Source organism: Piliocolobus tephrosceles, chromosome 21 (assembly GCF_002776525.5).
Source record: "Piliocolobus tephrosceles isolate RC106 chromosome 21, ASM277652v3, whole genome shotgun sequence".
Classification (NCBI taxonomy): Eukaryota; Metazoa; Chordata; class Mammalia; order Primates; family Cercopithecidae; genus Piliocolobus; species Piliocolobus tephrosceles.
In genome coordinates this window covers 12,766,018-12,789,271 of record NC_045454.1, presented here as the reverse complement: position 1 = coordinate 12,789,271, position 23,254 = coordinate 12,766,018, and the positions used below count along the sequence as shown (strand labels likewise).

The 23,254-nt window shown below is 49.8% G+C and overlaps 1 protein-coding gene and 1 pseudogene across 7 annotated transcripts in view; both read left to right on the top strand.

The window, feature by feature from the left end:
- The window catches only part of BLOC1S3 (biogenesis of lysosomal organelles complex 1 subunit 3), a 40,716-nt gene that overhangs the window by 1,548 nt on the left and 15,914 nt on the right, over positions 1-23,254 (top strand). For 3 of the 6 annotated variants that reach the window (XR_002724539.3, XR_002724540.3, XR_002724538.3), the window contains exons 2-4: positions 158-806; positions 8,231-8,341; positions 8,485-8,634. Coding sequence is in view for 2 of the 6 variants with exons in the window: in XM_023182407.2 (XP_023038175.1) it covers positions 167-769 (603 nt within the window). In the remaining 4 variants the exon portion in view is untranslated. Of the gene's footprint in view, positions 1-157; positions 2,714-8,230; positions 8,342-8,484; positions 8,635-23,254 lie in introns of those variants that run through there. The other 3 variants (XR_002724541.3, XM_023182407.2, XM_023182406.2) reach the window with 3 other exon arrangements.
- Positions 885-2,710, top strand: LOC111520012 (annotated as a pseudogene). Its single transcript, XR_002724542.2, has one exon. The product of XR_002724542.2 is annotated as a putative uncharacterized protein encoded by LINC00269 (transcript).

Below are 23,254 nucleotides of genomic sequence, written 5' to 3'. Positions count from 1 at the left end.
CCCAGTTTACAGAAGAGGAAACTGAGGCCCAGACAGGGGGAGCAACTGACCCCAAGTCGTTAAGAGAATCAGCAAAGGGGCTGGGAATCCAGGATCTGCGCCTTTTATCCACCGCGGCGCCCGTCTCACGTGCAGTCCCTTCGCTCTTCTCCCCTAGCTCGGCGCCATGGCGTCCCAGGGTCGTCGGCGGAGGCCCCTGCGGAGGCCGGAGACGGTGGTGCCTGGGGAGGCGACCGAGACGGATTCCGAGCCCTCTGTGTCCTCGTCGGAGGAGGAGGAGCTGTACCTGGGTCCCTCGGGCCCGACGCGCGGCCGCCCCACGGGGCTGCGGGTGGCTGGGGAGGCCGCAGAGACCGACTCGGACCCGGAGCCAGAGCCGACGGCCGCGCCGAGGGACTTGCCTCCGCTCGTGGTGCAGCGGCAATTGGCGGAGGAGGCCTGGGGCGCGGAAGAGGCCCCGGCGCCCGCCCCCGCGCGCTCGCTCCTGCAACTTCGGCTGGCGGAGAGCCAGGCGCGGCTGGACCACGACGTGGCGGCCGCGGTGAGCGGTGTTTACCGCCGTGCGGGCCGCGACGTGGCCGCCCTGGCTGGTAGGCTGGCAGCAGCCCAAGCGGCGGGGCTGGCGGCGGCCCACAGCGTGCGACTGGCGCGCGGGGACCTTTGTGCGCTGGCCGAGCGTCTGGACATCGTGGCTGGCTGCCGCTTGCTGCCGGACATCCGCGGCGTGCCAGGGACCAAGCCTGAGCAAGACCCGGGGCCGCGGGCCTAGCCATGATTCTGCTTCCCAACCTGACTGCAATTTGGGGGTAGGCCTTGCTGCCTCTGGGACCTGACTCTGTCCCTTGTGTCTCTTATCACCCCCCCCACCCCCCGCTCCCATCTTAGTGCCACCCATGGGGACTAATCCGGTCCCCTTGGATAATGCTTTATGTTGGATATAGTTCAACCCCTGCTGTGGAGACCAGGGCCCCGCTACCCTTAGATCTGGTTCCTCCACCTATCCTGACCCTGCCACCTGGTTCTGAGCCTTACCCTGAGGCTTAGCTCCAACCTTTGATAAATAGTTGCTCCTTAATCTGTTTCCACCCTGGGGGCTCATCATGTCATATTTTGTCTTCTGCCTTTCTTTTCACGCTCTCTCTCTTTTTTTTTTTTTTTTTTTTGAGACAGGGTGTCTGTCTGTCACCCACGCTAGAGTGCAGTGGCAGGATTATCACTCACTGCAGCCTCGACCTCCTGGGCTCAAGTGATCCTCCCAGCTCAGCCTTCCAGAGTAGCGGGGACTGCAGACCTACGCCACCATGCCCAGTTGCCCGGTTAATTTTTTTTTGTGACAGTTTGAAGAGGGGAGAAGGTCTCATTGTGTTGCCCAGGCTGGTCTCAAACTTCCGGGCTCAAGCGATTCTCCTACCCAGACGTCCCAAAGTGCTGGGGTTACAGGTGTGAGCTACCACACCCGGCTGTGCTCTTTCTGAGTTTGTTTCTGCTTATGGTGGAGGGCTTGTTGCCGCTCTTCCCACAGGAACCCAGGATGTGGCACAGCTTCCCTGCCATCTTTCTTCACTCAGTTGGCTCCGCCTCCCATCCTAGCTCCACCTCCAGAACTGCCCCCACCCTGGGCTGGGTCCTTGTTTTGTTTTTAGAGACAGGGTCTCACTCTGTCGCCCAGGCTGGAGTGCAGTGGCGTGATCTCGGCTCACTGCCACCTCCACCTCAAGAGTTCAAGTGATTCTCCTGTGTCAGCCTCCCGAGTAGCTAGGATTACAGGCATGCACCACCATGCCTGGCTAATTTTTATATTTTTAGTAGAGATGAGGTTTCAGCATGTTGGCCAGGCTGGTGTCGAACTCTTGGCTTCAGGTGATCCACCTGCCTCACCTCCCAAGGTGCTGGGATTACAGGCGTGGGCCACTGCACCCGGCCAGCTGGGTCCTTGTTCTGCTGCCCAGGCTTGGCCTTGGTTCCGTGGGTTGGTTCTACTTTTCGTTCTCCCATCTTCTGCCTCCTGCCTCCTGCCTCCTCCTTGAGCTTAGCCCGGCCCTCTCAGCCTGATTTCTGTTTCCCAAGTCCAGCTGTGCCATGGGATAGGTGGGATAGGTTTTGCTTCCTTTTGCTGTCTCCATCGTGCTTACACCTCCCTGATCCTGCGCTCTGGGGACTCCCCATGGTTTCCTTCCTTCGGCAGGCCCAAAATGATGGCCCCTCCTAACCTAAGGCAGGGGATCTTCCTCCCAACTCTGGACCAAGGTGGCATTTCCTGCACGTCCCTCCAGGCCGAGATGATGCTCGCTGTCAACTCTCTAAGCCAAAGTGGCATCTCCTCCTGACTCTCCAGACCTAAAGTGACACCCTTCAGGTACTTCGGGCCCAATTCAGCCTTGCCCTGGTGCTTTGGGCTCCAGATGACAGCACTTTGCAGATAAGAACGATATGACGTGTGGATTTCACTACATTTGGCTCCTGGATGCTATAAAAGGACTTGGATTTCTGATTTGGCTCAGGGACTGGGGTTAGCAGCCTCTTTCTGCTCCTTCTCCCCTGCGCTTTCTTCTGATCCCAGCTCTGGTCCCTCAACTGTATTCATATTTACTCTCCCCTCCCAACCTGATACCCCTGTCCCTCATCCCAACCCAAAGCCAAGATCTTAGCCCCCAAGATGGAGAATGGGGAGGAGCTTTCTATGGCAGACTGATTAAAACTCTTAAGCATTAACCATTATGGTTAGTTCCTTTTGTCTCCCTACCTAAGCTAAGGGTGAGTTGGTTGATATCTCTGAGAGTAGGGGTCCCAAGACCTCCATGCCTGGCTTATGGAAGGTGAAGCTGTAGCTGGGAAATCAGGGGCCCTAGATTTTTGCCCTGGTTCTGTATTTACTTGTATTTTATTAATTCAGCGCACACATTTTGGGTACCTGACCTGTGCTGGGGCTGGGGGTGTAGCAGCCAGTCCCTGCCCTCACAGAGGTCACAGTCCAGTGGGAGAAACAGTAATAAGATGTTCTCACAGATAGTTCTAGTAATCATAATTTATAGTTTAATTTTTAAAAATAGAGACGATAGCCTGGCCAACATGGTGAAACCCCACTGTTACTAAAAATACAAAATTTACGGGGAATGGCTCACACCTGTAATCCAAGCACTTTGGGAGGCCGAGGCATGTGCTGGTAATCCCAGCTACTTAGGGAGCTGGGGCATGAGAATCGCTTGATCCTTGGAGGCAGAGGTTGAAGTGAGCCAAGATTGTGCCACTGCACTCTAGCTTGGGCGACAGAGCAAGACCCTGTCTCAAAAATAAATAGGCCAGTCACAGTTACACACGTCTTTAATCCCAGCACTTTGGGAGATCGAGGTGGGCAGATCACCTGAGGTCAGGAGTTCTAGACTAGCCAGGCCAACATGGTGAAACCCTGTTTCCACTAAAAATACATTAGCCAGGCGTGGTGGCACATGCCTGTAATCCCAGCTACTCGGGAGGCTGAGGCAGGAGAAACGCTTGAGCCCAGGAGGTGAAGGTTGCAGTGAGCCGAGATCAAGCTACTGCACTCCAGCCTGGGTGACAGAGTGAGACTCTGTCTCAAAAATAAATAAAAATAAAAAATTAATTAAAAAAAATAAAATAGAGACGAACTCTCACAGTGTTGCCCAGGTTGGTCTTGAACTCCTAAGCTCAAGGGATTCTCCCGTCTTGGCCTCCCAAAGTGCTAGGATTGCAAGCATGAGCCACTGCACCCAGCCGTAATTTATAATTTAGATACAATTTTCTTGGCACCGTGATTAGAGCCATGAAGAAGTAAAGGAGCTTTATGAAGGTGGAGCAGGGTCCATCTGACCTAATCTGGACAGGAGAGAGGAAGTGATGAGTGGTGTTGGAGCTGAGCCCAGAAGGTGGAAGTAGGTGAAATGGGAGTAGCGTGAAGAGTTGCAGACACGGAGAACAGCATATGCGAGGGCCCTGAGGCAGAAGGGACCAGAACCTATTTAACAGAAAAAGATGATTTCTGCTCTCCACCTAGAGTGGAGAAGCGTAGGGCGGGGGGGTAGTGGTGGAGCAGGGGATGCTGAGTACAGTACCAGAAAGGGCCAGATGAATGTGAGCCTTAAAAAATTATATTATTGACTGCGCACTGTAGTCACGCCTGTAATTACAGCATTTTGGGAGGCTGAGGCAGGCAGATCACCGGAAGCCAGGAGTTCGAGACCATCCTGGCCAACGTGGTGAAACCCTGGCTCTACTGAAAATATAAAAATTAGCCAGGCGGCTGGGCGCGGTGGCTCACGCCTGTAATCCCAGCACTTTGGGAGGCCAAGGCAGGTGGATCATCAGGTCAAGAAATGGAGACCATCTTGGCTAACATGGTGAAACCCCATCTCTACTGAAAAATAGAAAAAATTAGCTGGACATGGTGGCGGGCGCCTGTAGTCTCAGCTTCTTGGGAGGCTGAGGCAGGAGAATGGCATGAACCCAGGAACCAGAGCTTGCAGGGAGCTGAGATCGTGCCACTGCACTCCAGTCTGGGTGGCAGAGAGAGAGACTCTGTCTAAAAAAAAAAAAAAAAAGTAGATGCAGATCAACCAGCATCTCCTCCCTCCTGAGCACTCCCTCCAGCTCCCCTTCCATACCTGGAGTGAGTGGATCACAGTTCAAAGAGGATGATCTCCCAGGACTTCCTTTTCCTTTTCCTTTTTTTTTGGAGATGGAGTCTCGGTCTCGGTTTGTCGTCTAGGCTGGAGTGCAGTGGCGAGATCTCAGCTCACTGAAACCTTCACCTTCCAGGTTCAAGCGATTCTCCTGGCTCAGCCTCCTAAGTAGCTGGGATTACAGGCATGTGCTACTACACCCAGCTAATTTTTGTTTTTTTTTTAGTAGAGATGAGGTTTCACCATATTGACCAGACTGGTCTCAAACTCCTGACCTCGTGATCCGCCCGCCTCAGCCTCCCAAAGTGCTGGGATTACAGGCGTGAGCCACCACGCCTGGCCAGGACTTCCCTTTTCAATGAGTTTAGCGAGAGTCCCTGAGGAGCGGAGCTGCCTGGGAGGGTGGCAGCTTGGTGGTCTTGTGGTAGACTTGCAGCCCTGGAGCACAGCGCTTCCCTCACTCCTTAAACTCCAGCTCACTAGCCAGCCTGGCTTTCAGCCCCTTTCCTTTCCTTTCCTTTCCTTTCCTTTCCTTTCCTTTCCTTTCCTTTCCTTTCCTTTCCTTTCCTTTTTCCTTTTTCCTTTTTCCTTTTTCTTTTCCTTTCCTTTCCCTTTTTTTTTTTTTTGGTAGGGTCTCACTATTTTGCACAGGCTAGTCTTGAACTCCTGGCCTCAGTCAGTCTTCCCACGTCGGCATGGCAGGGATGGGAATCTGATTGGAGAGGGTGCAAGAGGGTGTGGAAGCAGAGCCAGAGGAGACCATCCTCTTTGCAATGTTGAGTGAAGGGGTGGGATGGTAAGAAGTGGGGAAGTGGCAGTGCATGGTGGCTTATACCTGTAATCTCAGCACTTTGGGAGGCTGAGGTGAGAGCATCGATTGAGCCCAGGAGTTCGAGACTAGCCCGGGCAATATAGCAAGACCCCATCTCTACAAAAAATACAAAAACTAGCTGAGCGTGGTGGTGTGCACCTGTGGCCCCAGCTCCTTGTGAGGCTGAGATGGGAGAATCACTTGAGCCCAGGAGGTCGAGGCTGCAGTGAGTCAGGACTGTGCCACTGTACTCGAGCCTGGGCAATAGAGTCAGACCTCGTCTCAAAATAAAAAAGAACGGGAAGCAAGGGAGGGAGGGAGGGACGGACGGGGGAACTACCTAGATGGGGAAGATGGGAGGGGTCATGGCAGGTTTGTATGCTGCTGGGAATGTTTCAGAAGAGGAAGAAGTCGTGATACAGGGGAAAGATGAGAGAAAAGCCAGACCATCATCCTGGAGCAGGTAAGAAGGGAGGAGGAGATAGCCCCCAAGGCGAAGGGCAACACTGGGGTGACAGAGACTATTTGTGGTTAGTTGTAAGTCACTGGGTAGTGAAGACCACCCTGGTCATCACTGCCTGGGGACTGGTCTGTCACCCCCACTGGACTGTTGGCCCCATGAGGACAGGGCTGAGGCTGTCTTGACCAGTGCCAGCTAACCCAGGGAAACCGCAGAGTAGATACTGGGCAAAGTGTTTGTTGAATGAATGAATGGCTTTCACACCATCACACAGCATCAGCCTCTCAGTTGCATGGAACTGTTGAGACGTTCAGGCACGGCCTCCCTCCAAAGGTGATGGGCACTCGGTCCCACATAACACATCACCCTCAGATATGCTGGATGAGAGGGTCAGACATGCACCGAAATGCTGATAACACCCACTCCACAAATATTTGCTAACCGTATTGCAAGGGGGAAGGCATTCAAGGCAGAAAGAAGAGGAAAGAAGAGCATGTGCAAAGACCCGGAGGCAGGAAAACCCTGGGGGTGCTTGTTTGGGGCGAGATGAATTGTCTGTTGTGCGTGGACTGCTATAAAGGGGCCTTTGGCAGGAGGTAGAGCTGAAGACTTAGGCAAGAGCCAGGCCACACAGGGCCAGAATGAGGAGCAGGGCTTTGTCCCAAGGGCCCTGGGGTGCCAAGGCAAGTTCCAAGCAGGAGAGAGGCAGAGACAAGTTTGTACTTTAGAAAGAGGTATCTAGATGGGTCGGATACGGTGGCTCATGCCTGTAATCCCAGCCCTTTGGAGACTGAGGCGGACGGATCACCTGAGGTCAGAAGTTCGAGACCAGCCTGGCCAACATGGTGAAACCCCCCGTCTCTACTGAAAATACAAAAATTAGCTGGGCATGGTGGTGCACCTGTAATTCCAGCTACTCAGGAGGCTGAGGCAGGAGAATCACTTAAATCTGGGAGGCAGAGGTTGCAGTGAGCCAAGATCACGCCACTGCGCTCTAGCCTGGGCAACACAGCAAGACTGTCTCAAAAAAAAAAAAAAAAAAGGAAAAGAAAAAAAGAAAGAAACCTCTGGCTACTGAGTGGAGGGTGCATGAGAGGGAGTGGGTCTGTCCTGGTCACTCTGTGTCCCCAGCACCACTAGCAAGGAGCAGGTGCTCAGTAAACACCTTTTGAATGAAGATATGAATGAAGGAAGCGACAAACACTTGAATTATTGGAATTTTGTTGTCACTGAGAATAAACACCAAATCATTGTTTATTTTTATTATTGTTATTATTATTATTATTATCATCATTATTTTAGAGATGGGCTTTCACTATGTTGCCCAGGCCGGTCTTGAACTCCTGGGCTCAAGCAATCCTCCTACCTTGGCCTCCTAAAGTGAGCCACCATGCCCAGCCTATAATCCTAGTACTTTGGGAGGCTGAGGTGGGCGGATCACCTGAGGTCAGTAGTTCGAAACCAGCCTGGCCAACGTGGTGAAACCCTGTCTCTACTAAAAATACAAAAATTAGCCTTGCATGGTGGGCATGCGCCTGTAATCCCAGTTACTCGGGAGACTGAGGCAGAATGATCACTTGAACCTGGGATCTGGAGGTTGCAGTGAGCAGAGATCGTGCAACTGCACTCCAGCCTGGGAGACAGAATGAGACTCCGTCTCAAAATAAATGAATGAATGAATGCATGCATGCATGAATGAATGAATGATGAAATAAAAAAGTGCTAGGATTACAGGCATGAGCCACCACACCCAGCCTCAACACCACAGTCTTTACTAGGACGTTGGAAGCCCTGTGATCTGGTCCTGGGTCCATCTCGCTGAGCTCATAGACAACTGGCCCCTTCACTGAGTAACACTGGACTCTGGGCTATCCTCTGAGCTGCCAGACAGGGCCTTTGCAATTTTGTTTTGCTCTTGCACTCAGCTCTGTATGGGCAGTGCCTGTAGTAACACTGTATAACAGGCAGTCAGCAGGCAGTCACTATTTGTTGACTTAATGAATGAATCCCCTGCAGCTCCACTGGAGAGGTCTGAACATCATCCTCATCAGTAGAAACCTGAGCTAGTTGGAGCAGGAGGCAAAGGAGATGGGTGGAGGCCAGGAGGACCAGGCTGGGAGAATTCCAGGATAGGGACTGGGGCGGGGGTCAGGGTCAGGGTCAGGGGCTGGAGCTGATGTCCATCCAAGAGCAGAATCTAGGATGGAACTGGGGCAGGGATGGGGACGGGCCATGGGAGGGACAAGGCCAGGAGCTAGGGAGGGGGCATGATTGGGGGTGACCTCGGTTAAAGGCCTGACTCCCCAACACCTCTCTTTCCAGAGCGGCTTCACGGCAGGACCACAGGAGTCACTGTGGCCAACTTCGCTGGAGGCTTGGAGATCTTTGAGGTCATCGAGGCAGAGCTGCAGGGCCTAGAGATTGAGATGCTGGGTATGTCCCCACACCTGCTTGGGGAGCCCTGCCAAGCTGCAGGCATCTCACACTGACCCAGGGCCCTCTGGTTGCCCTCCCTCTGGCCCCATCTGGTCTCCCTGGGACTGTTGGGGTGACACAGCCTGTTCCCTCTCACCCAGTGAACCGTGTGGCATGCTGTATGCGCAGGGACGCTTGAGGAAGCCGCTTTTGAGAATGTCGCCAGAGTGAAACCGAGTCCTAGCCTGCCTGGCACCTCTTCCTCCAACTCTTTAGTGCCCTCTGTTGGAAAACCTGCGTAATATACAAAGGTAAAGTCCTTACTTGGTACCCGTCGGGGATTCCTTCCAGGACCCCCGCTGATTGCTCCAGACCCTAATACAAAATGGCCTAGTATTTGCACATAACCTGTGCACACCCTCCCATGCACTTTATTTTAATTTTTAAATTTTTTGTGGATACATAGTAGATGTATATATTTATGGCGTACATGAGATGTTTTGATACATGCATGCAATATGTAATAATCACAACATAGAAAATGGGGTATCTACTCCCTCAAGCATTTACCCTTTGTGTTACAACCAATCCAATTACAATTTTTTTTTTTTTTTTTTTTTTTTGAGACAGAGCCTCACTCTGTCATCCAGGCTGTAGTACAGCAGTGTGATGTCAGCTCACTGCAACCTCTGCCTCCTGGGTTCAAGCAATTCTCCTGCTTCAGCCTCCCGAGTAGCTGGGATTACAAGTGTGTGCCACTACACCCAACTAATTTCTATATTTTTAGTAGAGTCAAGGTTTCACCACGTTGGCCAGACTGGTCTTGAACTCCCGACCTCAGGTGATCTGCCTGCCTTAGTCTCCCAAAGTGCAGGGATTACAGGCATGAGCCACCGCAGCTGGCCAATTACACCCTTTTCATTGTTTTTTTTTTTTTTTTTCTTTTTAATAGAAATAGTCTCTGCCATGTTGACCAGGCTTATATAGAACTCTTAGCCTCAAAGAATCCCTCATTTTAGCCTTCCAAAGTGCTGGGATTACAGGTGCGAGCCATGGCGCCCAGCCTCTTTTAGTTACTTTAAAATGTACAGCTAGTCACCCTGATGTGCTGTCAAATAGTAGATCTTATTCATTCTTTCTAATTATTATTATTTTTTGAGACAGAATTTCACTGTTGTTGCCCAGGCTGGAGTGCAATGGTGCATTCTTGGCTTATTGCAACCTCTGCCTCCTGGGTTCAAGCAATTCTCCTGCCTCAGCCTCCCAAGTAGCTGAGATTACAGGCATGTCTACCATGCCCGGCTAATTTTTTGTATTTAGTAGAGGCAGGGTTTCACCACGTTGGTCAGACTGGTCTCAAACTCCTGACCTCAGGTGATCCACCTGCCTCGGCCTCCCAGAGTGCTGGGATTACAGGCATGAGCCAACACTCCCAGCCTATTATTATTATTATTATTATTATTATTATTATTATTATTATGAGGCAGAGTCTTGCTCTGTTACCCAGGCTGGAGTACAGTGGCGTGATCTCTGCTCACTGCAACCTCTGCCTCTGCCCAGTTAATTTTTGTATTTGTAGTAGAGATGGGGTTTCACCATGTTGCCCTGGCTGGTCTCAAACTCCTGACCTCAGGTGATCCTCCCGCCTTGGGCTCCCAAAGTGCTGGGAATGCAGGCATGAGTCACTGCGCCTGGCTCTTCTTTCTAATTATTATTTTTGTACCCGTTAACCATCCATCCCCTTCTCTGCCACCTCCCCAACCCCACTGGCTAATTTTTGTATTTTTAATAGAGATAAGGTTTCACCATGTTGGCCAGGCTGGTCTCAAACTCCTGACCTCAAGTGATCTGCCCACCTTGGCCTCCCGAAGTGCTTGGATTACAAGTATGTGCCACTGTGCCCAGCCGGAGTGCCATTGAATGTTATTTGTTACTTCTCTCTTGACTTGAGGTAGTCGTCTTTTTTTTTTGTTTTTTTTTTTTGAGACAGAGTTTCGCTCTTATTGCCCAGGCTGGAGTATAATGGTGCAATCTCAGCTCACCACAACCTCCAACTCCTGGGTTCAAGCGATTCTCCTGGCCTAAGCCTCCGGAGTAGCTGAGATTACAGGCATGTGCCACCATGACCGGCTTTTTTTTTTTTTTTTTTTTTTTTTTGCCTTTTTTAGTAGAGATGGTGTTTCTCCATGTTGGCCAGGCTGGTCTCAAACTCCCGATCTCAGGTGATCTGCCCACCTTGGCCTCCCAAAGTGTTGAGATTACAGGCATGAGCCACCGTGCCCGGCAAGGTCGTCTTCTTTGGGTTAAATCTGCTTGGTGTTCTATAACCTTCTCACATTTGAATACTGATATCCTTCTCTAGGTTTGGGAAGTTCTGTGTTACTATTCCTTTAGATAAACCTTCTACCTCTGACTCTCTCTACCTCCTCTTTAAGTCTAGTAATTCTTAGATTTGTCCTTTTGAGGCTATTTTCTAGATTTTGTAGGTATGCTTTATTCTTTTATCTTTTGTCTCCTCTGTGTATTTTCAAATAGCCTTTCTTCATGTTCACTAATTCTTTCTTTTTTATTTTTCTTTTTTTAAGATAGAGAAGGGGGTCTTGCTATGTAACCTGGACTGGTCTCAAGCTCCTGGGATCCAGTGACCCTCCTGCCTTGGCCTCCCAAAGTACTGGGATTACAGGCATGAGTCACCATGCCCAGCCATTAAGTTTTTCTTCTACTTGATTTAATTCTGCTGGTGAGAGACTCTGATGCATTCTTCAGTTTATCAGTTGAATTTTTCAACTCCAGAACGCCTGCCTGATTCTTTTAATTATTTTTATTTATTTATTTATTTATTTTTGAGATAGAATCTCAAACAGAATCTGTTGCCCAGGCTGGAGTGCAGTGGCGCGATCCTGGCTCACTGCAAGCTCCGCCTCCTGGGTTCGTGCCATTCTCCTGCCTCAGCCTCCCGAGTAGCTGGGACTACAGGCGCCCACCACCACGCCTGGCTAATTTTTTGTATTTTTAGTACAGACAGGGTTTCACCATGGTTTCAAATTCTGACCTCGTGATCCGCCCACCTCGGCCTCCCAAAGTGCTGGAATTACAGGTGTGAGCCACCGTGCCCAGCCCACCCCTTTTAATTATTTCAATCTCTTTGTTTAATTTATCTGATAGGATTCTGAATTGCTTCTCTGTGTTATCTTGAATTTTTGTTGGAGTTTCCTCAAAACAGAGCCCTCCTTCTCTCTCTCTCTCTCTCTCTCTCTCTTTCTGCCTCTCTCTCCTTCCCTCTCCCTCTCTCCCTCTCCATATATATAGTTTTTGTTTGTTTCTTGTTGAGACAAGGTCTGGCTCTATTATCACCCAGGCTGGAGTGCAGTGCCACAGTCTTGGCTTACAGCAACCTCCACCTCCTGGGCTCAAACCATCCTCTCACCTTAGCCTCCTGAGTAGCTGGGACCACAGGTGCACACCACCATGCCTGGCTAATTTTTGTATTTTTTTTTTTTTTTTTTTGAGACGGAGTCTCGCTCTGTTGCCCAGACTGGAGTGCAGTGGCCGGATCTCAGCTCACTGCAAGCTCCGCCTCCCGGGTTTACGCCATTCTCCTGCCTCAGCTTCCCGAGTAGCTGGGACTACAGGTGCCCACCACCTCGCCCGGCTAGTTTAATTTTTGTATTTTTTGTAGAGACGGGGTTTTGCCATGTTGTCCAGGCTGGTCTTGAACTCGTGAGCTCAAGTGATCTGCCCACATCAGCCTCCCAAAATGCTGGGATTACAGGCGTCAGCCACTGCACCCAGCCCCAAAACAGCTATTAAATTATCTGTCTGAAAGGTCACATATCTCTGCCTCTCTGTGATTGGTCACTGATGCTTTTATTTTATTTTATTTTTGTTTTGTTTTATTTTATTTATTTATTTAGAGACAGAGTCTTACTCTGCCTCCCAGGCTGGAGTGCAGTGGCATGATCTCGGCTCACTTCTACCTCCGCCTCCCAGGTTCATGCCATTCTCCTGCCTCTGCCGTCTGAGTAGTTGGGACCATAGGCGCCCGCCACCACACCCAGCTAATTTTTTGTATTTTTAGTAGAGACGGGGTTTCACCGTGTTAGCCAGGATGGTCTCGATCTCCTGACCTTGTGATCCGCCCTTCTCGACCTCCCTAGTTTATTTTTTATTTTATTTGTTTGTTTATTTTGAGACAGAGATTTACTCTTGTTGCCCAGGCTGGAGTGCAATGGCGCGATCTTGGCTCACCGCAACCTCCGCCTCCCTGGTTGAAGCAATTCTCCTGCTTCAGCCTCCCAAGTAGCTGGGATTACAGGCATGCACCACCACACCCGGCTACTTTTGTATTTTTAGTGAGATGGGGTTTCTCCATGTTGGTCAAGCTGGTCTCCAACGCCCGCCTTGGCCTCCCAAAGTGCCAGGATTACAGGCATGAGCACTGTGCCCGGCCGGCTTTATTTAGTTTCTCTGGTGAGGTCATGTTTTCCTGGATGGTTTTGATACCTGAGGATGTTCATAAATTTCTGAGCATTGAAGAGTTAGATATTTATTGTAGTCTTCACAGTCTGGGCTTGTCTGTACTCATCCTTCTTGGGAAGACTTTCCAGGTATTTGAAAAGACTTGTGTGTTGTGATCTAAGTCTTTAGTCACTGTAGCTGTATCTGCATTAGGGGGCACCCCAAGCCCAGGAATGACGTGGCCCTTGGAGACTTGTAGAGACACTGCCTTGGTGGTCTTGCATAAGACCTGGAAGAATTCTCTGGATTATCGGGCATAGATTCTTGTCTTCTTCCTTTTCTCCCAAACAAATGGAGTCTCTCTGTGCTGAGCTGCCTAGAGCTGGGGGAGGGATACAAACACTGCTATGGCCACCAGTGCTGGGACTGTGCTGGCTCAGACGTGTAGCCAGCACAACTCTGGGTCCCCCCCAGGGCCCGTGGTCAGCACTGCCTGGCTACCACCTGTGTTCACTGAAGGCCCTAGGGCTCTGTAATCAGCAGACGGCAAATCCAGCCAGGCTTGTGTTCATCCTTTCAGGATGGTACAAGCGCCCCATCACAGGTGCGTCCGGAGATGCCATCTGGGAGCCAGGGCCTGAAGGTGGAAACCTTAGGGAATCTACCTGGTACTCTGTTCTACGGTGGCTGAGCTGGCACACAAGCCACAAGACAAAATCCTTCCCACTCTTTTTTCTGCAAACAGGGGAGCCTCTCCCTGTGGCCACCACTGCCCCAGGACCATGGCAGCTACTGCTTGGCTACTGCCAGTGTTCATTTAAGGACCAAGGTCTCTTCAGTCAGCTTGTGTGAAGGCTGCCGGGCCTGGGTCTCTGCCTTCAGGGCAGTGGGCTCCCCTCTGGCCAAAGGTAGGTCCAGAAATGCCATCGAAGAGCCAAGGCCTGGAATCAGGGACCCCCAAGAGTCAACCTGGTGCTCTACTCCACTGTGGCCCAACTGGTAACTAAGCTGTCAGACAAAGGCCCCTTTACTCTTCCCTCGCCCTTCCTCAAGCAGTAGGAGCCTCTCCCCATAGTCACCATGTCAGGGAATATGCTCGGTCATATCTAAAATCAGTTATGTCTCTGAGTCTCACTCGAGGCCCACACCGAGTACGGCCTGGGTACTGCTGCTCGTTACTCAAGGGCTCTTTAGTCAGCCAGTAATGAATCAATCCTGCTTGGACTGGGCTCTTTCCTTCAAGGCAGCAGGTTCCTTTCTGGACCAGATGTTTCTGGAAATCGCCTTGAAGCTAGAGCCTGGAATGGGGGCCTCAGGACTCTGCTTGGTGCCTTATCCTACCGTGGCTGAACTGATACCCAAGATGCAAAACAAAGACCTCTTTATTCTTCCCACTTATCTCCTCCAGTGTGAGGAAGGCGTTTCAGGCCTGGCTCAGTGGCTCACCCCTGTAATCCCAGCACTTTGGAAGGCTGAGGCAGGCAGATCACCTGAGGTCAGGAGTTCAACACCAGCCTGACCAACATGGTGAAACCCCGTGTCTACTAAAAATACAAAATTAGCTGGGTGTTGTGGCACGCTCCTGTAATCCCAGCTACTCGGGAGGCTGAGGCAGGAGAATCACTTGAACCCGGGAGGCGGAGGTTGCAGTGAGCCGAGATCGCACCACTGCACTCCAGCCCGGGCAACAAGAGTGAAACTCCACCTCAAAAAAAAAAAAAAAAAGACGATCTTTGCTACCCCGTTCAGTGGTTCTTTCAGTGTTATGAAGTAAAAACCAGGTACTGTGATTGCTCACGTGATTTTGGTTCTTATCAAGTGCTTTTTTTGTGTGGATAGTTGTTCAGTTGGCTGTTCTTCTGAAGGGATGGTTGCTGGAGGCTTCTCGTCAGCCATCTTCCCCTGAGTTCTTATAATTGCTATCTCTTTATTAATTTTCTCATGTTGTTTATATATCATTTTCCTGATTTCCATTTGTTCTCTATAGTTTCCTTTAGCTCATAAAGCATGTTTAAGACAGTTGATAATGTCTATAACTAGTAATTCCAATGTCTGTGCTTCCTCAGAGATGGTCTCTGTCAAAAGAACTTGTTTTGCTATAATTAAGCCCTATTTACCTGTTTCTTTGTATGTTTTATAATATTTTTGTTGAAAATTGGACTTTTGGAGTATTATAATATGTTAATTATTGAAATTGGATTCACCCTTTCCTTGGAGATTGCTGAGTTTTGCTTGTCAAGAGCTAGAGTCATCTGTTTGACTTTTTAAAACTGTTTTTGCAAAATGTGTATTCTTTTTCCTATGTGGTCACTGAAGTTTGGAATGGAATACCATTTTTTCTTTCCTTTTTTTTTTTTTTTTGAGATGGACTCTTGTCCTGTCCCACAAGCTGGAGTGCAGTGGTGTGATCTCAGCTCAGTGCAACCTCTGCTTACTGGGTTCAAGCAATTCTTCTGCCTCAACCTCCCTTATAGCTGAGATTACAGGCACCCACCACCACCCCCAGCCAATTTTTGTATTTTTAGTAGAGACAGAGTTTCACTGTGTTGGCTAGGCTGGTCTTGAACTCCTGACCTCAAGCGATCCGCCCATGTTGACCTCCCAAAGTGTTGGGATTACAGGTGTGAGCCACTATGTCTGGCCTATTCCATTTTTTTCTGTGATCAGCAAGTGACCTGGAAAAGTTTTTTTTAAATGTCTGGCTCCAAAAAGGGGAACGGAGAGTGTCTTTCTTGCTTCTTTAAATCTTCTGATCTATCCTGCCAGGGGAAGCCACTTCTGCTGAGATGGCTAAACTAAGGCAAGCATCCTCACCCATCCCTTGGGCACCACCAGACCAATCCAAATGCACAACTCCAAAGTTTTGGAAGGCAAGGTTACCACTGCCCTCTCTGGTACTAGCTAGGCACTCCGAATTCCCTAGAATTTGAATTTTTAGAATCTCCATTTACCAAGTAAATTGTCAATTGGGATTTTTTAATATGTTGAATATATTAATCATAGTTATTTAAATATATATATGTTGATTGGGTGGCCAAGGTGGGTGGATCGTTTAAGGTCAGGAGTTTGAGACCAGCCTGGCCAACATAGTGAAACCCCATCTCTACTAAAAATACAAAACTTAGCCGGACATGGTGGCATGCGCCTATAATCCCAGCTACTCTGAAGGCTGAGGCAGGAGAATCACGTGAAACCAGAAGGCAAAGGTTGCAGTGAGGAGAGATTGCACCACTGCACTCTAGCCTGGGCAATAAAGCAAGACTCCATTTCAAAAAAAATAAAAACCAACCCAGGAACAAAACAACAAACAACCTATATGTGTGTGTGTATATATATGTGTGTGTGTGTGTATATATATGTGTGTGTATTTATATATGAGCATCACACAAAAGCTGTAGGGGTTACTCCCTCCACTGAAGCCACCATTGAACTGAAAAGAGCAATTTAAATAAATTATTTCAGAAGTCTGGAGCCTGATTGGACATTAATAATAATCAGGGGAGTGCTTCATGGAGAGGCTGATAATCTTATGTAAGTGTGAGTGGTATGGACAGTATCAGCTAGCACCCCCATTCCTCAGCCCCATTATGGCTATGGGGATAGCATCCTGCTCTCCATCAGGAGAGCATAAAAATTTGGACAATTTGGGGACATTGTTTAGCATTACTTCCTAAGATTAGAAATATGCATACACCGTTGATATGGTTTGACTCTCTGTCCCCACTCAAATCTAACCTCGAATTGTAATCCCCACATGTCAAGGGAGGGACATGGTCGGAGGTGACTGATGGTGAGTGAGTTCTCATGAGAGTTGATGGGTTTTTTTTTTTGTTTGTTTGTTTGTTTTTGGGACGGAGTCTCACTCTGTTGGTTAGAGTGCAGTGGCGCGATCTCGGCTCATTGCCAGCTCCACCTCCTGGGTTCACACCATTCTCCTACCTCAGCCTCCTGAGTAGCTGGGACTACAGGCGCCCGCCACTATGCCCGGTTAATTTTTTTGTATTTTTAGTAGAGATGGGGTTTCACTCTGTTAGCCCTGGTCTCGATCTCCTGACCTCATGATCCGCCCACTTTGGCCTCCCAAAGTGCTGGGATTACAGGCATGAGCTACCATGCCTGGCCGCTGATGGTTTTAAAAAGTGTCCAGCAGTTCCCCTCTGTGCTCTTCTCTCTTACCTGCCACGTAAGATGTGCCTTGCTTCCCCGTCACTTTCTGCCACAATTTCCCAGATATTTCTTTTTCTTTTTTCTTTCTTTTTTTTTCATTTTCTTTTTTTTAATGAGACAGAATCTCACTCTGTCGTCCAGGCTGGAGTGCAATGGCCCGATCTCAGCTCACTGCAACCTCTGCCTCCCGGGTTCAAGCAATTCTCCTGCCTCAGCCTCCCAAGTAGCTGGGATTATAGGCGCCCGCCACCACGTCTGTGTAATTTTTCTATTTGTAGTAGAGACGGGGCTTCACAATATTGGTCAAGCTGGTCTCGAACTCCTAACTTCAGGTGATCCCCCCGCCTCAGCCTCCCAAAGTGCTGGGATTACAGGCTTGAGCCACCACACCCAGCCATTTTCTCAGGTATTTCTTTATAGCAGTGTAAAAACAGGCTAATACACCTGCGATCCTTCCATTTATTTCCCTCTGGTTTATTATGAGCGCATATGTGTTCCAAAAGACGGTATTCCTAGATAAATTGTACCTTCAAAGTAGACACAATCTAAATGTCAATCCATTGGTGACTAGATAAGTAAAGCATGCTACGTTCATACAACAGACATTATAACAATGAACACGAATGACCTGCTGCACACAACATGAATGTATCTCACAAGCATAATGTTCTGCCAACAAAGTCACAGCCCATACTGTATGATTCCACTTATCTCCAGTCAGAACCAGACAAAACCATGCTAAGGGGTGTTGAAGGTCAGGACAGTAGTTAACGGGGAGGAGGCAAGGGGTGATGACTGCATGAGGGGTTGCATCTGAGCCACTGTCAATATTGTATTTCTTCATATGGGTGGAAATTAAAGATTTGTGTTCCCACTAAAGATTGGTGTACTGTGTGTGTGGTGGTGTGTGTCTTATACTTTTTTTTTTTTTTTGAGATGGAGTTTCGCTCTTGTTGCCCAGGCTGGAGTGCAATGGCATGATCTCAGCTCACCACAACCTCCGCCTCCTGGGTTCAAGCGATTCTCCTGCCCCAGCCTCCCGAGTAGCTGGGATTACAGGCATGCGCCACCACGCCTAGCTAATTTTTGTATTTTTAGTAGAGATGGGAGTTCTCCATGTTGGTCAGGCTGGTCTCGAACTCCCGACCTCAGGTGATCTGCCCACCTTGGCCTCCCAAAGTGCTGGGATTACAGGCGTGAGCCACCGCGCCCGGCCAATTTTTAATTCTTTTTGAGGCAGAGTCTCACTCTGCCACTCAGGCTACAGTGCAGTGGTACAATCATGGCTAACTGTAGCCTCAGCCTCCTGGGTGAAGGCAGTTCTCCCACCTCAGCCACCCGAGTATGTGGGACTACAGTAGTTATGCCCAGCTACTTTTTGTATTTTTAGTAGAGATGGGGTTTTGGCATGTTGCCCAGGCTGGTCTTGAACTCCTGGGCTCAAGTGATCCACCTACCTTGGCCTCCCAAAGTGCTGGGATTATAGGCATGAGCCACCGGGCCCAGCCACAGATGTATATTTAATTTACATGGAAGCCTACTGTCCTCCCTCCCTCCCTCCCTTCCTTCCTTCCTTCCTTCCCTCCTTCCCTCCTTCCCTCCTTCCCTCCTTCCTTCCTTCCTTCCTTCCTTCCTTCCTTCCTTCCTTCCTTCCTTCCTTCCTTCCTTCCTTGAGATAGAGTTTCTCTCTTCTTGGCCAGGCTGGAGTTCAATGGCCTGATCTCGGCTCACTGCAACCTCTACCTCCTGGCTTCAAGAGATTCTCCTGCCTCAGCCTCCGGAGTAGCTGGGATTACAGGCATATACCACCATGCTTGGCTAATTTTTGTGGTTTTTAGTAGAAATGGGGTTTCACCATGTTGGCCAGGCTGGTCTCGAACTCCCAACCTCAGGTGATCCACCCTTTTTGGCTTCCCAAAGTTCGGGGATTACAGGCGTGAGCCACTGCGCCCAGCCTGCATTTTTCAAGTAGTCATATGTCTTGGAGAGTATTTTAATCAGAATGAAAAACAGCTGAGCCATTCTGTTTACTCATACAGTGACCCAGCCATCTGCTAGTCATTCCCCTATTGATGATCATTTAGGGTGTTCCCTATTGTTGTGACTACATACGGTGTTGCAAAGATTATCTTTGAACATATTTGTTTCCCACATGTATGAGTATCTTGGAAAGAAACACATTTCCAGATGTGGAGTTGATAGGTCAAAGAGTGAGTACATTTAAAATTCTGTTAGGTGCTACTTTATTTTTTATTTTTTATTAATTAATTATTATTATTATTATTTTTGAGACAGGATCTCATTCTGTTGCCCAGGCTGGAGTGCAGTGGTGCAGTCATGCCTTACTGCAGCTTTGACCTCCTGGGCTCAAGTGATCCTCCCACCTCAGTCTCCTGAGTAGCGGGGACTGTAGTCGTGTACCACCAAGCCCCGCCAGTTCCTTTTAATTGTTATTATTTTTTTTAGACATGGGGTCTCACTATGTTGCGCAAGCTGGCCTCAAACTTCTGGGCTTGAGTGATCCTCCCACCTCAGCCTCCCAAAATGCTGAGATTACAATCGTGAGCCAACACGCCCAGCCTTAGGTGCTACTTTAGAAAAGTAGCCTGCCTGCCCTAGGCAGGGCGCAGTGGCTCACACCTGTAATCCCAGCACTTTGGGAGGCCGAGGTGGACAGATTATGAGGTTAGGAGTTCGAGACCAGCCTGGCCAACATGGTGAAACTCCATCTCTACTGAAGATACAAAAATTAGCGGGGGGGGTGGTGGGCACCTGTAACCCCATCTACTTGGGAGGCTGAGGCAGGAGAATTGCTTGAACCCGGGAGGCAGAGGTTGCAGTGAGCTGAGATCGCACCATTGCGCTATAGCCTGAACGAAGCACTGTGCCTCCGCCCCCCCAAAAAATGTCCCTAGCTGGGTATGGTGGCCCACACCTATAATCCCAGCACTTTGGGAGGCTGAGACAGGCCGGTCCCTTGAGGCCAGGAGTTTGAGACCAGCCTGGCCAACATGGTGAAAACCTGTCTCTACTAAAAATACAAAAATTAGCCAGGCATGGTGGCACATGCCTGCGATCCCAGCTACTTGAATGGCTGAAGCTTGAGAATTGCTTGAGCCCAGGAGACGGAGGTTGAAGTGAGCTGAGATCGCACCAGTGCACTCTAGCCTGGGTGACAGAGCAAGACTCTGTCTCAAATATAATGCAGCATGATGTGCATGGTCCAGGTGAGGCTGGGCTAGGAGGTCCGAGGTCAGGGTAGGTCTGACCCCTCTGGGTGGTCCTCAGTGTCCCACAGCACTGAGCCTACCATGGAGGAAGTGCTAGGGGAATATTCCCGAGGGAATTTAGGGAGATGGGAATTAAGTTGATGAGCAGGAGGCAGGGGTCTTTGGGTAGGTGAGAGAATTGAAAGGGAAAAAAATTTTTTTTGTTGTTTTTTGAGACAGAGTCTTGCTCTGTCACCCAGGCTGGAGTACAGTGGCACAATCTTGGCTCACTGCCACCTCTGCCTCCCAGGTTCACGCCATTCTCCTGCCTCAGCCTCCCGAGTAACTGGGACTACAGGCGCCCACCACCACGCCTGGCTAATTTTTTGTATTTTTAGTAGAGATGGGGTTTCACCGTGTTAGCCAGGATGGTCTCGATCTCCTGACCTCATGATCCACCCGCCTCGGTCTCCCAAAGTGCTGGGATTACAGGCGTCAGCCACCGCGTCCAGCTTTTCTTTCTTTTCTTTTTTTTTTTTTTAAAGAAAAATGGAGGCTGAGAGTCAAGAAAAGACCTGGAGGTGTGAAGGAGGTCAGGGAATTAAGAGACTGGCCCGGCTTGAGTAGAGAATGGATGTGTGGTAATAGAGGGAGGCTTAGATCATGGAGATGTGCAGGGGTTGAGGTGAGGCTGGAGCCCTCTAGAGCCATGGAGAGTTTTAGAAACAGACAGGGCTGGAGGAACAGCAGGCTGGATAGAGGGACATTCCTGCCCCAGAGGGAAGGCCCTCTGTCTTGGGATCCTCCTTCCCCTTCCTCCACAGGCCTTTGTGTGAAGCTTCTCCTTGGCCGTGGGTGCAGGGTACTTCCTGAGGGTATCACCATGCAGGTGCCAGACTCCGTGGGGGGTTGTAAGGGATGTGACAAGGGTGGTAGCTCAGAAAAGGCGAGCATAGGCGCTTAGAGATAGTGGAGGCTCATTGGAGGTCAAGAGCAGTGGTTCCCAGTGCTTTGGGAGGCCAAGGAGGGAGAATCGCTTGAGCCCTAGAGTTTGAGACGAGCCTGGGCAACATAGTGAGACCCAATCTCTAAAAAAGAATGTTTAAAAATGAATTTTATGGCTGGGCGCGGTGGCTCACGCCTGTAATCCCAGCACTTTGGGAGGCTGAGACGGGTGGATCACGAGGTCAGGAGATCGAGACCATCCTGGCTAACACAGTGAAACCCTGTCTCTACTAAAAATACAAAACAAAACAAAAAAAAAATTAGGCAGGCATGGTGGCGGGCGCCTGTAGTTCCAGCTATGCAGGAGGCTGAGGTAGGAGAATGGCATGAACCCGGGATGTGGAGCTTGCAGTGAGCTGAGTCTGTGCCACTGCACTCCAGCCTGGGCAACAGAGCGAGACTCCGTCTCAGAAAAAAAAAAAAGAAAAAATCAATTTTATGAAGGTGTCTGAGAGAGATCAGTGACTCAGAGTTTGAGTGGGGAAGTGCTTAGATACCATGGCTTCTTTCTGGGGGCATGGTCCCACAGGGACCAGGTCCCACCCACCTGCTGAGGTCCCACGGGGTCTCCCAGGCACAGGGACCCGAGTGGGACCTCAGCAGGTGGGTGGGATGCTGGGAGTGGAGGGGGCTGAGGGGCGTTCTTTCCTTTACCCCCTTATGGCTGCAGTGAGCTATGATCGCACCACTGTGCTCCAGCCTGGGTGACAGAGTGAGACCTTGTCTCAAAAAAAGAAAAAGAAGGCCAGGTGTGGTGGTTCACACCTGTAATCCTAGCACTTTGGGAGAAGATTGCTAGAGCTCAGGAGTTCAAGACTAGCCTGGGCAACATGGCGAAACCCTGTCTCTACAAAGGATACAAAAATTAGCTGGGTGTGGTGGCAGGTGCCTGTAATTCCAGCTGCTGGAGAGGCTGAGGCATGAGAATCACTTGAACCTGGGAGGTGGAGGTTGCAGTGAGCTGAGATTGTGCCACTGCACTCCAGCCTGGGCAATGGAGTGAGACTCTGTCTCAACAACAACAACAACAACAAAAAAAGATTTAGAGGCCAGGTGTGGTGGCTCACCCCTGTAATCCTAGCGCTTTGGGAGGCCGAGGTGGGCGGATCACCTGAAGTCAGGAGTTCAAGACCAGCCTGGCCAACATGGTGAAACCCCGTCTCTACTAAAATACAAAAATTAGCCAGGCATGATGCTGGGTGCCTGTAATCCCAGCTACTTGGGAGGCTGAAACAGGAGAATTGCTTGAACCTGGGAGACGGTGGTTGCGGTGACCCGAGATTGTACCACTGCACTCCAGCCTGGATGGCTGAGCGAAACTCTGCCTCAAGAAAAAAAAAAAAGATCTAGAAAGGAGAAGGAGTCCATGAAAAATCTCTAGCCAGCCCTCCTGAAGCACTAGACAGGGGAACAAGTCAGACTTTGCAGGAAAATCTGGGAAGTCAGGCATATCCAACTATCAGAGTCATGAAAGGCTGTTGCCTCTGCATCTGGTGTTGAGCCCGAGGTCCCTGGTGATTAGCAGGGCAGAAAATTGAGAAGAGATAAACAGGAGTGTGGGGGAAACAAGGTCCTGAACATTTGCATCTGTCACACCCTTCAGGGCAGAGCGAGAGCACATGGGAACCCCCTAACACATCGACATCTGTCTCTTGCCACATCTAAATAGAGCAACCGTCCAAGAAAAATACCATGCTCAACTTCTTTCTTCCAGTTTTCATGCAATTTTCTCTTTTGGCCAACTCTAACTCAGAACCATATGGGGAAGGGTTTTGTTTTGTTTTTTTGTTTTTTTCTAGAGTCTTGCTCTGTTGCCTAGGCTCTGGAGTGCCGTGGTGAAAGCTCAGCTCACTGCAACCTCCGCCTCCCAGGTTCAAGTGATTCTCCTGCCTCAGCCTCCCAAGTAGCTGGGATTACAGGTGTCCGCCACCACGCTTGGCTAACTTTTTTGTATTTTTTGTAGAGACAGGGTTTCACTGTGTCGACCAGGTTGGTCTTGAACTCCTGACCTCAGGTGATCTACCTGTCTCAGCCTCCCAAAGTTCTGGGATTGCAGATGTGAGCCACCGCACCCGGCCACCTTCATCACTTT